The sequence below is a fragment of the Dasypus novemcinctus genome, chromosome 3 (assembly GCF_030445035.2).
Source record: "Dasypus novemcinctus isolate mDasNov1 chromosome 3, mDasNov1.1.hap2, whole genome shotgun sequence".
In the NCBI taxonomy this organism is placed as follows: Eukaryota; Metazoa; Chordata; class Mammalia; order Cingulata; family Dasypodidae; genus Dasypus; species Dasypus novemcinctus.
The window spans coordinates 54,888,748-54,902,092 of record NC_080675.1 but is presented as its reverse complement, the minus strand read 5'-3'; the positions used below and the strand labels follow the sequence as shown (position 1 = coordinate 54,902,092).

General features: G+C 51.9%; 1 protein-coding gene across 1 annotated transcript; it reads left to right on the top strand.

Annotated features, from left to right (window-relative positions):
• Nucleotides 1-4,941: 4,941 nt before the first annotated feature.
• On the top strand, nucleotides 4,942-12,738 carry LOC101438974 (securin-like). Its single transcript, XM_023582884.3, has 2 exons — nucleotides 4,942-5,235; nucleotides 12,393-12,738. Exons 1-2 carry the CDS (start codon nucleotides 4,942-4,944, stop codon nucleotides 12,705-12,707), a joined length of 609 nt encoding a protein of 202 aa, XP_023438652.2. The 3' UTR covers nucleotides 12,708-12,738.
• The last annotated feature ends 607 nt before the right edge of the window (nucleotides 12,739-13,345 follow it).

The following is a 13,345-nucleotide window of genomic DNA, read 5'->3' as shown; positions in this document are numbered from 1 at the left end:
AGAAGTGAGTTACTGAAAACTCAACCAAATAGTAGGCCCAATTGCATATGTTGTGCCAAATGTGTATCTTTGTTACAACAGATTAACATGGCCTTGGGTATATGGTACACGACCATTGATCTGGATAATGTGTTGTGTCATTTTTTTTATCCCTATCAGAAACAGTTCAATTCACTTGGGACAGCATGCATTTATATATATATATATATATATGGTCTTTTTCCATGGCTGTGTTAACTATATATATATTATATATATATATATATGGTCTTTTTCCATGGCTGTGTTAACTCTCCTACCTCTGTCACAAAATAATCCAAAGTGACATTGTCCATCTGGATATCCCACAGAATATCACGTTGACCTACTATATTGATGATATCAAGTTAATCAGGTCAGATGAATAAGAAGTGGCAAGTACGTTAAAGGCTTTGTTAAAACATGTGCTCTAGAGGGTGGGAGATAAACTCTCCAATCTAGAGGTCTGGAGCATGCAGGCATATTCAAAGCAAAAGATCTATATTGCACCAAAAAGCAGAAATCACATCTCCTGGATAATGTCTTTGAGTTCTGGTAACAGAATATTCCAGCCTTGGGAATTCTGCTCTGTCCCGTATACTGGGTGGCACAAAATCTACCAGCTTTGAGTGGGCCAAGAACAGGAAAAAGTACAAAAAGTCTTACTGCTTGGGCCTTATAACCTGGCAGGTTCTTTGGTATTAAAGGTTTCTGAGCAGGAAAAGATGTGTGAGATTTATGGCAAACCCTTATGGGAAAATCAAAATATGTACCACTAGGTTCTGGAGCAAGGTTGAATCATCTGCAGCAGATAAATATAGACCTTTAAAATGGCTCTCCTGATGAGTCACTGGAGAGTGGAGCCTCTGACCATGCAACACCAAGTGACCATGTGGCCAAAACTACCCATCTTGAGCCAATGGGGAGATTCAGCAAATCAGGTCAGGCAGTCCCAGTAGCAATCCAACATAATATGGAAGTGGTGCATCTGAGAATGGGCACAGACAGGACCAGAGGACATAAGTGAGTTGCACAAGTAGGTGACCCAGATCCCCACATCATCTACCACTGTTATATTTGTACCTATCCCCCAGACACATGGGGGGGGGGTCCCCTATGACCCACTGACAATGGATAATAAAGGTCAAACTTAGTTCATGGATGGATCTGCTTTGTGTGTATACCTATGGATCCTATCTGAATGGGCAGAGCTTTGGGTAAGTCACCCGTCTATCCATGTCTTTTGTAAAGAGAGGTAGTCTGAGGTTAGAATATTTACGGACTCACAGACACTAGTGAATGACTTAGCTGTTTCATCAAGGGCCTGGAAGGGAAAAGGTGAGAAAATTGAGGACATGGAGGTCTGAGGAAGAGGAATCAGTTGGGGAGAGGATACACAGTGAGGATCGGGTGCCGACCCCCAAGATGCAGGGTAAATTCTAAGTGAACAACAATTAAGTGGCCATGCAAAATTACAAAGGTCTGACCTGCTCATTCCAATTTAGGACAAATATGTAGAGCTAGCCCATCCCCCAAACTTCCCTGTGGAATTAGCTGATGCCTTTTTTTTGTGATTGTATCACAATTCACCTTCTCCCACTGCCCAGGTTTGCTTCCTTCACTCCTCACAGGTATTGATACTAAGAACACTCCTCAATAAGCCACCTGCACACAAATCTCTGCCTTGGATTCTGTTTCCTGGGAACCTGACCTGATACAGTTGTCATGTGTGGTCTCATAACTTGCATGTTTATTTACAAATCTCCTTGCCATTTTTAGTCTGCAGGGTAGCCTAATATGAGCTAAGCCAAAAGAGACTTGAGAATAAGGAAGAGCAATTTTTTGGCCTGGCCCCTAATAATTTAGTGGCAAAGTGTTGAGTGAGCCTTAGGCTCTGTGCTCAAAGTCCAAGATCAGTGTTTACCCAAGAAGTCCCAAGAGCCACTCACAGTCTGTCACAGACAATTTAAGAAATGGATAGTAGTGATTAAGGGTTTAAAGAAAATTGCTAATTGGCCGCATCAGCTCTGAAGTCCAGGCTCTGTGCAAATATTCTCACACCATCTTCCTGGAGCCCCCACCCCATACCCTAGAATGGGATGCTTGAGAAAATCTTCTTGAAGACATCTACACCAGGGCCTTCTACCTCCAGAAATCTGTACAGTTAGCCACCTTGTATTTAGGGATGTATCAGGTCTGAAATCTGAAAGTCTTCTCATATGAACCAAAACCTCTTCTCTCTACCTAAATAACACCCGAAGTTGATGAACTCAGTCTCAGCATGCTCCCCTGCCTTCCTATCTGCAGAAGCATGTGCTTCTCAAGTGAAACTTGGCTATTTGATGTCTCAGAAGAGCTGAGATATTGAATGGCCTTGCATTTAGGTCTCTACTGGCCAGTTCTGAGGTCCCAGGTTTGCTTTAGGAGTCCTCAGAGAGCTCCAAACTGCAGTGGTTCATCATCTCTGTTGGACCTTTCTTGCCTCGTGTGCTTTGACTCATTTGCTCTGATTTGGTTCAAAGAATTCATTTTTTTCTCTCCCTGACTCACTTCCACCCCCTCAGGTTTCTCTTTTCAGCTGCCTGACTCCTCTTTTGGGCTAAGAAAATGCAGGGCAGAACCTGGGGATTAAATATTGCAGTGGCTTATTTTAACTTTTTCCATTTTTAATTTTAAGCTCAGTTAATTGAATTGCAAAGTGAAATGTCCATAAGATAGGAACTCAGCAGAGTGGAGAAGGAATGTAAAATTCAAATTCATGTAGCTTCTAACTGAAATAACCTAATGATCCACTCAGATGAAGCCAATGCTATTCCTACCCTGACCTCAGCTCAGCCCAGCTGCAAGTTTTAATGATTTTCAACCTGAAGGTTCAGCCCCAGCCAGCCTCTAAGCCAATCAGAACCAAGTAAGAAGTTTTCCAGATGTCCCATACTCATCATGCATAAGATTTAGAATTAGACTGTCTTGGGCTTGGTGGTTGCTGCTCAAGGAGCTGTAGTTTTCTTGAGTAACTCTCTTTGTGGGTACCCCATATAGCAGGGACCTTTTGTCTTGCTTCATGAGCTCCTCTTTCCATCTTGTCCTAGGGCCACCATGAACCCCAGCCCCCAAGTTCAACATCATGATGATCTATTTAGCCTTGTCTCCCTGCAGATCTGCATACTGTTTTTATACCTCATACCTCTCACCCCAGATTAAAACTGTTGTGATTCAATCCTACCTGGACACCATCCCTTCTTAAAGGCACTGCTACTACTATCCATATGCTAAGAGCTATACTTCCTCCATCCAGAGACACCACCCACCAGTAAGATTACTTAAATGGTAATACTAGCCTGGGGTGGACCCATGCTTGCCACATTCCCAAGCCATTACCTTTGGGGGGCTAATCCTCTTGCAGAAGGCCAACACCATAGCTGAATCGTCGCTCTAGTTAGGTCCCTCCAATTCGAGATTATTTTCATTCCTCCAATAGTGGACTCTTTGGTGCCTAGGGTTATTTGCTGATGATCAACAATTGATTTGCAATGAAATTCTACTACAGATAGAACTTGAAAAACATGCTCCCATGCAATCTTACCCAGGTTTGTATTTTCCAGCTAGATGCCAGATTGGGTTGCTATACTTTGACAACATGAGGTCAATGATTACACAGGTCTTTCCTACCAAGAACATTTTGAAATCAGAAACTAAAATGAACATATGGATCAAAAAGAGTCATTGAAATACATCTTGGGAAAGGGTAGCTTAAACCAAACAATCCAAGAAAAAGGTATCTTTATGTCTTCCCCTCTTGTGAAAACCAAAAGAATAGAGAAATTTCATTTCTCCATTTTCTGCTAGTAATATTCTGGCTATTAAGTTCTTAGGGATGTTCATTTAACTCATGCATTAACCACTTCTAAAGGTTGAATCACTAACATATTTCAGAATCTAGGGTTGGGAAATATAAGAGAATTTTATCTAGACCTGTGCTTATTTCTAAAATCAGTGAGGCACCAGATTTAAGTTATCACTGGAGGGAATGATGTGAGACTTAAATGTCCATTTCTATTTGTGTCTACTTCTTTGGTGACTTGAGTTTTGGGAAAACCCCTTGCTCCATATTACCCCACTGTGAAACATAATTAGGGTTTGATATGCAACTGCTTGTTGAGAAGAGGAACTAAGAAAGTAAGTCCTATGAATGGTAAAGTATTCATTCCATAGATGTTTGTTTAATAACTAAATATTGCCAGAGGATGAATTCTAAATGGGTAAACAGTTTTTAATCCTAAATGAAATGCAAAAATGTGTTAGCTACTATCTGACATTATTTAATTATGGGTTGTATTATTACAGTTGATGTTGTAATAAATTACCACAAGCTTAGTGGCTTAAAACAGCACATACTTATTATATTAAAATTCTAGAAGTCTGAAGTCCAAAATGGGTCTTACTGGGCTAAAGTCAAGGTGTCAGGAGTCTGCAGCCTTTCTGGAGGCTTTTACAGGCTGTCTGTATTCCTTGGCTCATGGCCCCCTTCCACCTTCAAGTCATCAATGACCTATCAAATTTTTCTTATATCACATCCTTGACACTGACTGCCCTGCTTCCTCTGTTACTTATAAGGACTCTTGTGATTATGTTGGGCCCACCCAGATCATCCAGGATAAACTCCCTGTCTCAAAATCCTTACCTTAATCATACCTGCAAAGTCTCCTTTGCCACATAAAAGAGCATGTTCACAGCTTCCTGAACACCAGAGTCAAGTGTTCTGCATGGCTGAAGACATGCCCTCATTCAAGAATGCAAGGCACATCCAATAAAATAACTGGATTATTAAAAAAAAAAAAAAAAGGCCAGCGGCGGAAGCTTGGGACAGTTTGGCAGTTGAGACCAAGGTACTGGCGCCGACGCCCGGCCAGAGAGTAATCCAGAATGACTATCCTCATCTTTGTTGTTAAAGAAAATGGAGAGCTGGGCACCCGTGTGGCTCCTAAGGATGGGCCAAAGCTGGGCCCTGGGCCTTCGGTCAAAGTCTTGGATAGGAGATCACAGGTTTCAAAGCCGCAGTTTGGCAAAATGTTTGATGCTCCACCAGTCTTACCTAGAGTTGCCAGAAAGGCTTTGGGAACTGTCAACAGAGGTACAGAAAAGTTAGTGAAGACTAATGGACCCCTCAAACAAAAACAGCCCACCTTCGCTGCCAAAAAGATGACTGAGTGTCGCAGTGTGGGCTCGCCCGGAGGGCCGCTGCAGGGGCGGTGTGGGCTCGGGCGAAGGGCTGCAACACATGGAGGGGCCTTCCGAGAAGGCGCTCCGGGGCCGGCAAGGTGCGGAGGACGCGCGGTAGGAAGAAGACTACCGAGGAGACCAGGATCTGTGTGCAAGTCTGATTTATTCAGGAAGTACAGTGGTTAATATAGGGTGAAGATGGGGGAGGGGCAGGGGGCATGGCCGGGGGGCGGCAGACGGCTGATAGGTTCGTGCAGGGGTGCATCACTGGTTGCGGGCAGAAGACGGGGTAGCCAGGGTTCTCGGCGGCAGCGAGGCGGGGCTGTCATGGAGCAGCGGTGGCCCTTGGGGGAGAGGCGGGGTTAGGCCACCGAGGGGGAAGCGGGTGCAGCTGGGCAGAGGGGCGGGCAGTATGCCCGAACCCCAAGCGGAGGGCCTTAACGCCCGTTCCCGCCACCCGGGTCCGACTCGCACCGGCGCCTGGAGACGAGCCGACCCTTGCTGTCGCCACGCTCCCACACGGTGCCACCCTACATCTCCCCCTTTTCTTTTATTAAGCACCGAAGAAGGTGGAAGAGGAAGGGCCAGCGCTCATTTTGTTGGGGGGGGGCCTCGCCAGGCAGCACGTTCGAGAAGCCTGTCTTGGGGGGGGATGAAGGTGGGTGGCGGCGGCCGCCGGGCCCTTTCAGCTTGGGGTAGATGGAGTAGCCGCAGAACTTGTTGGCGGAGAGGGTCGGGCTCGGCATTCAGGGTCATCATGGCCATCCGAGGGGCGAGGAGTTGCTGGCGACGTTTCTCTCTCCTGGTCAGGCGGTTTGGCGGTGGCGGGCCGGATGAGGCGTCCTGGGATCCAGATGGGCTGGGCGGTGTCATCTGGAAAGACACAAGCAAAACCCCTTCCCTGGGCAAGGAGGGGGGCAGGCCCTGACCAGATGTTAGTCTTGGGGTCTTTCCACTGAACAAGGGGGGCCTGTGTGGGCCGGTAGGACAGGCCCCAATGAGCATGTACTGGGGAAAGGCCATCCTCATCAAAGCAGAGGAGGTTGTGGTGGATTAAGGCAGAGGTGACAATTTCTCCAGGTGTGTGGCGGGGATGGTTGCTCCTTTCCTTTTGAATAAGATGCTTGAGGAAGAGATGAGTGCGTTCAACCATGCCTTGACCTTGGGGGTTGAACGGAATTCCAAAGTGATGAGTGATGTTGTATAGCCTCAGGAACGCGGCGAAGGAAGCGCTGCGATATGCTGGTCCATTGTCGGTTTTTAGGTCCCATGGGACTCCCATGAAGAGGATGGCTTGTCTGAGGGCCTGAATGCAGTGCTTGGCTGTTTCTCCTGGGAGGGGAACGGCATAGCACAGGTGGGAGAAGGTGTCGATGGCCACATGGAGATACTTGAGCCTGCCGAACTGGGGCACGTGGGTGACGTCCATTTGCCATCGGGCATTGGGGCGTAGCCCACGCGGATTAACTCCTTGTGGCTGTAGCTGCCCAAGGGGCAGAAGGGGTGCACAGGTTCGGCAGCATCTGACCATGTGCTTGCAGGCCTGGATGGAAAGTTCTGGGAACAACTTGTGAAGGCTCCTGGCAGAGAAGTGAAATCGAGAGTGGAGTAGCTTGGCTTGGTTGAGGAGGTCGCCAGGTGGAGGGGCGGGCGGTTGGCCTCCCAAGCACTCTACTGAGGCTGGGAGGGCTTGGACGGCTTGATCGGCGAGGTTATTGCCGGCAGCGATAGGTCCAGGAAGGCCAGAATGGCTCCTCACATGGGCGATGTACCAGGGCGCCGTGCGGTTTTCCAAGAGACTCTGGAGAGTTAGGAGTGCTTGGTCGATAGGCCTTTTGGCAGGAAAAAACGTGGCGAAAGCCAAGACATGGCAGACTTGCAAGGTGTACAGGTTGTCGGTGAAGATGTTGAGGGGTCTGTTGGGACAGGCGTGGAGAGCTACGACGACGGCTTGGAGCTCTCCTACCTGGACAGAGTTCACGTTGATGTGGATGAGTATTTGAGGCTCTGACATACCAGGCGAGTAGATGACAGCTGCGAACTTGTGCTTGGAGGCGTCAGTGAAGGCGGTGGTGGCATGTGGGTAGGGGCGGTGAGACGGGAAGGGGTGGTGCGGCGGAGGGATGAAGGATAACTGGGAGATGCCCTGAAGCAGCCGATGGCTGGGGTAGTGGTTGTCAAATTCGCCATGGAAGAGTTCTGCAAGGACTTGCATGTCTGGACTGGACAGAAGCAGCGCAGTGGTTTTCTTGGCATCAAGCGGCCACACAATGGTGTCAGGGGGAGTACCATATGTGTGGGTGCATTGCCGGACGAGGTCAATGGTCAAGGAGATCCAGAGGGTGACTTGCGGGCCGATTTTTCTGAGCTTGCTTTTGGCAGTATGGAGCCAGAGAAGGGGCCCCTTCTGCCAGAGGAGCCTGGTGGGCGTACCCGTGGTAGGCAGGATCAGCGCCAAGATGGCTCGGTTGGGGTCGTGACGCTGCAGTTGGCATTCTCGCAGGGCATCATTGACAGCTCGGATGGCCTCCTGCGCAGCCGAGGTAATAGCGATTTTCTTTGTTACGGCCTGCAGAGGGTCTTGGTCGGTTTGCAGGAGGGAGAAGAGGGGTTGTAGTTGAGCGGTGGTGATCGGGAGAGCCGAACGGAGCCAATTGATGTGCCCACAGATTTGCTGTAGCTCTGTCAGAGATAGCTTCTGCGGAATGGCCAGTTGGGGGGCCGCAGGCGTGATGGTGTTGTGGATGTTGAAGCCTAGAAAGGTGAAGGGGAGCGCCATGCATACCTTATCTTGTTGGACTTGTAGGCCAAGGTCGTTGAGATGGCGCAGTAATGCCGTAAGGATGGCTTGGAGGCCTCCGGGGGTTTCATGCGCCACGAGAAGGTCGTCCATGTAATGAACAATGTATGCAAAGTTCTTTAATGGCTGAATTGCCTTATTGACATAAAGCTGGCAGATGGCCGGGCTGTTTCGCATCCCTTGCGGGAGGACTCGCCATTGGTAACACTCAGCTACTTCTTGGTGATTGGTGCACGGGAGCGTGAAGGCGAATTTTGGACGGTCTTTTGGGTGCAGTGGAATGGAGAAGAAACAGTCCTTGATGTCAATGGTGGCGGCGCACCAGTGTCTAGGTATAGCCGTGGGGTGGGGGCACCCCGTTTGGGGGGAGCCCATTGGGCGGATGTGCTTGTTGATCTCACGCAGGTCGTGGAGGAGCCGGTACTTGCCTGACTTCTTCTGAATGACGAAGACGGGTGAGTTGTACGGACTGGTGGATGGCTCAATGTGTCCTGCGTCGAGCTGGTCATAGACAAGAGCTCGGAGAACTAACAGTTTCTGGGATGAGATGGGCCACTGCTCCACCCAAATGGGCTCCTCGGTATCCCATTCAAGAGGAGTGGGTGCTGGAGATGTAATGCGAGCAGTGGCGTATATCATTGGGGGGGAGCCATGGATAGAATGGCTCCGCAGTTCGAGAGGACATCCCGGCCCCAGAGGATATTGTCGATGCCGGGCAGGACAAGGGGGCGGAAGGTGCCTTGGCGGCCTTCCTTGTCCTTCCAAATAAGATCTCGGCTGGTTTGGAATGAGGGAGCTGTTCCGGTGGCTCCAATGACGTGGGGGCCGGGGAGCACACCCCAGTTGTGTGCGGCTGTTTCTGGGAAGCAGGATATTTCTGCCCCAGTGTCAAGGATTCCCTCGAACCATTGGCCTTCAACCTCTAACTCCATTATTGGTTTCTTGGGTCCCAGTGGAACGGTCCACATTACGGCAGGGGGTGGTGGCATGGGTGAGCGGCCTCTTGCTGGCAGGGCTGAGGCCTGCCCCCTCTCGCGTTTAAAGGCTGCCGTTGGCTGTTGGCGGTGCAGCAGTCACGGGCCCAATGGTATCCTTTGCCGCAGCAGGGACATGGGGTGGGAGGCGCGCGTGGTCTGGCTCCTCCGGTGTCTCGAGGCGTGTTCGTGGATGGTCGTGGTCGGGTGGCATGAGGGCATTCGCGGGCAAAATGTCCGGTTTCTCCCCATTTGAAGCAGTTGGAGGAGAGGGACATGGCCGTGGCTATGTGCGGTCACCCCTCCGGCTGAAGTGTGGTTTGCTGGCCTGGCAGGGGAGCGGCCGCGGTAGGCCTAATTCCGCTGCCCCCATAATAGGGTGGTTGGTCGGGCCCACCGCCACCCCTGAAGGAAGCTCGGCATGGGTGCAGAGTGCCCTCGGGTCTCCCCTTCTCGGCAGCCATGCTTCCGCGGCCGCCCCTCCTCCCAGATGGCACCACCCGATGCCTTGTGGGGCGGCACCCTTCTTCTTCCTTCTCCCTGCGCAGGCGCAGGGCAGAAAATTCCAGTCTGCCCTTTTCCCCTCCCCCGACAGCAGCAACAGCCAGGTGTGGGCGGAAAAATCCAGCCCGCCCTTTTCCCCTCCCCGACAGCAGCAACAGCCAGGTGTGGGTGGAAAAATCCAGCCCGCCCTTTTCCCTTCCCCCGACAGCAGCAACAGCCAGGCGTGGGTGGAAAAATCCAGCCCGCCCTTTTCCCTTCCCCCGACAGCAGCAACAGCCAGGCGTGGGCGGGAAACTCAAGTCTGCCCTCCACCCCAGCAACAGCAGCCACCAATCCCTAAACCCTGCCTCTTCCCCCAGCAACAGCGACAGCCAATCCCTAACCACCACCCCTCCCCCGTCCAGTACCGCCCACTGACCTTTCGCCGGCAACCAATCAGAACAGGGCGTGGCTTCGACCAATCAGCCTTCCCCAGCCCCTATAAAACTGTTGCCTCTCCCTCAGTAAAGTGGACTTGCGTGTTTACCTTGTCTCCGCGGTAGTTCTTCTGCCGTGCGCCCTCCAGTCCTGAGAGCCCCCGACAAGGGCCTGGCCTCCCTTGTCCCCAGTTCGTCGCCTGCTTCTCCGGGTGACCCCTTCGTCGCCGGCTTCGCCGGGCGACCCCGTCAGCCGAACCGCGTAACCCCTTGTGAGACCGATCCCTCATCTGCTGCCAGACCGACCCCTCGTCCCAAGTGGGACCGACCCCTCGTCCCAAGCGGGACCGACCCCTCGTCCGCAGCCAGACCCCACCTCTACCGACCGAGCAAGCCGCCGCAGCTATGGCCTGAGCCAGCGCGGTGGCCTGCGGGTCTATGTGGGAGCAGGCCAGGATCCAGTCGTGTACTCCCCTTTCCTTCATTGGTAGGATGGCTTGTCGGCAGGCATTGGTGGCCCCTTCCAGAATGAGTTCCCGGGCAAGGGCTTGTTGCGCATGCTCACCAGGGACCTTGCGCTTGCAGGCCTCCTGAACCCGGGATATGAAGTCGGCAAAGTCTTCGTCTTTTTGTTGGACTAGCTTGGCAAGTGGCTCAGGTCTGGTGGCGGAGCAGCTGTGGAAACTGCGTAAAGCCAGCTCGCGAAGTTGGAGCCAGAACTCGGGGGGGGCGTTGTGATATTGGGCCGGATTGGTGAATTGGCCTGTGCCTGTGTAAGCGTCCGGGGGATGGCGAGCCCCGACACGGGCGTTGTGTGCCACTTGCTTTTCTGCCTCTGATGTAAAGTGAGCACGCCAGTCAATGAATTGGCCAGGGGTTAGAATGGCCCAAGCGAGGGAAACCCAGTCATACGGAACTGCGAGCTGAGTGCTAAGCTCTTCAAGCAAATGTTGGGCATACGGGCTACCGAGGCCGTCCTCTTTAACAGCCTTGTGGAGGTTTTTTATTTCATCGGCTGTAAAGGGGTACCAATCCTGCGGACGGTGCCGCGAGGGGGCAGCATTCAGCGGGTATAAGAGCGGCGTCTGATGCGCGGGGGCCTCTGCCCACGGGGGCCAAGTACCCATGGGCCCTCTGGTGGATGAGGGATCCGCAGTGGGGGGTGCCCAGGGGCTGGGGCAAGAACGTGGCTCGTCCCAAGATGGCGGCGCCTCACAAGATGGCGGACTGCCCCAGGGGGTAGGCGGCTTGTAAGATGGTGGCCGCTCCTCTTCCGGCGGGGGCCAAGATGGTGCTGTGGCCGGAGGGGGCGGGTATAGGGGGAGGGACTTCCCTTTATCCTCCCAAGAAGAAGGTGGAAGTTCGCCATCTTGGGGCGAAGTAGGCGCGTCCGGTTTGGGCAGGCAAGAGTCCAGGGCGTTGTTGAGGCGGCTGGACAAGGACTCGGTGTCGGAATCACTGTCTGACTGAGACCCCTCTCCCTTGCTCTTACTGCAGGTGCAGTGGAAAGCGTCCCTATTGACAGGGGTGCCCTGGAGGCACGAGCGAATGGCGATGAGCGTGGGGAGAAGGCTGGGGGGAAAACGCTTGTTCTCATACTCCATAGCCGCCGTGACACGGTCAATGAGGTTAGTGTACGTGTCTGGGTCCCACAGCTGGCAAGTGGAGAGCCAGGGGTTGAAAGGCAGCAAAAGGTCCCAGTACGTTTGGAGCTGCTTTACTGAGACATTCATATAATTGGTGTCTAAAAGGCCGGCAAGGACCCTAACCTGAGGCGCCTGGCGGGAGGAAAGACGGCCGCCCGTGGCGCCGACGGCGGGGCCTAGCGAAGACGGGGGTCCTTACCTTGCAGGCGAGGCGGGTGGGGGTCCGGCAGGGAAGTTGTTGCCCCCACGTTGGACGCCAAATGTCGCAGTGTGGGCTCGCCCGGAGGGCCGCTGCAGGGGCGGTGTGGGCTCGGGCGGAGGGCTGCAACACATGGAGGGGCCTTCCGAGAAGGCGCCCTGGGGCCGGCAAGGTGTGGAGGATGCGCGGTAGGAAGAAGACTACCGAGGAGACCAGGATCTGTGCGCAAGTCTGATTTATTCAGGAAGTACAGGGGTTAATATAGGGTGAAGACGGGGGAGGGGCAGGGGGCGTGGCCGGGGGGTGGCAGACGGCTGATAGGTTCGTGCAGGGGTGCATCACTGGTTGCGGGCAGAAGACGGGGTAGCCAGGGTTCTCGGCGGCAGCGAGGCGGGGCTGTCATGGAGCAGCGGTGGCCCTCGGGGGAGAGGCGGGGTTAGGCCACCGAGGGGGAAGCGGGTGCAGCTGGGCAGAGGGGTGGGCAGTACGCCCGAACCCCAAGCGGAGGGCCTTAACGCCAGTTCCTGCCACCCCGGTCCGACTCGCACCGGCGCCTGGAGACGAGCGGACCCTTGCTGTCGCCACGCTCCCACACGGTGCCACCCTACAACTGAGAAGACTGTTAAAGCAAAAAGCTCTGTTCCTGTCTCGGAAGACATCTATCCAGAAATAGAAAAATTCTTTCCCTACAATCCTCTAGACTTTGAGAGTTTTGACCTGCCTGAAGAGCACCAAATTGCACACCTCCCCTTGAACGGAGTGCCTCTCATGATCCTTGATGAAGAGAGGGAACTTGAAAAGCTGTTAGAGCTGGGTCTCCCCTCCCCTGGGAAGATGCCCTCTGTGATGTGGGAGCCTAATCTGTTGCAGTCTCCTTCAAGCATTCTGTCGACCCTGGATGTTGAATTGCCACCTGTTTGCTATGACTGAGATATTTAAATTTCTTAGAGCTGTATAGTGTGTGTGTGTATATTTTTGGTATCAATAAAGAAATTCTTTATTTAAAAAATCTTTGGGGACATTATTTTGCTTACCACAGTGATCTTGATATATAAGCTATATTAAAGCTTCTTTCTTAAATATCTTTTATAAGTTTAATAAATCTGCAGAAGACAATGCTTGAGGAATTTAAAAAAGATTGGTCAAGGTTATTTTAGAAGACCCTTGTAAGTCTCTACCACTCCATTGCTTAGTCACGACTCATCCAGTTTCTTGAGGAAAGAGTTATGTTTTCTGGATCTGAGACATAGAGAAGACTACATACCTCCTCCTTGTTGCCTGCACTTTGCCAACTCTCTATTTTATTTTACTCTGTAGAAACCTGGCACATTGCCTTTGGAAACTGGCCACTCCCTAGGATGCTGCCAGTTTTGGGTTAGATGAAAAAGATTATGAGATGGTTGCTTGAAATATTGTGGCTTGTTTGAAAGTATATTACATCAGCAGCAAATAATAAGGGAAAGGGGAGTATTTCCAAAGCATTTGTGTTCCTGCTTGTTTAAAACAAGGTTTATCTTTCCCTGCATTGCTCTAGCCTGGTGGTTCTCTTCATTTTGGTCACTGATACA

Bases quoted from the DNA above. Each gene is read 5' to 3' on its own strand.
- LOC101438974 (XM_023582884.3), top strand. From the start codon at position 4,942: ATGACTATCCTCATCTTTGTTGTTAAAGAAAATGGAGAGCTGGGCACC. The intron at 5,236-12,392 runs GTGGGCTCGCCC...CCTACAACTGAG, and splicing joins AGATGACTGAGTGTCGCAGT to AAGACTGTTAAAGCAAAAAG.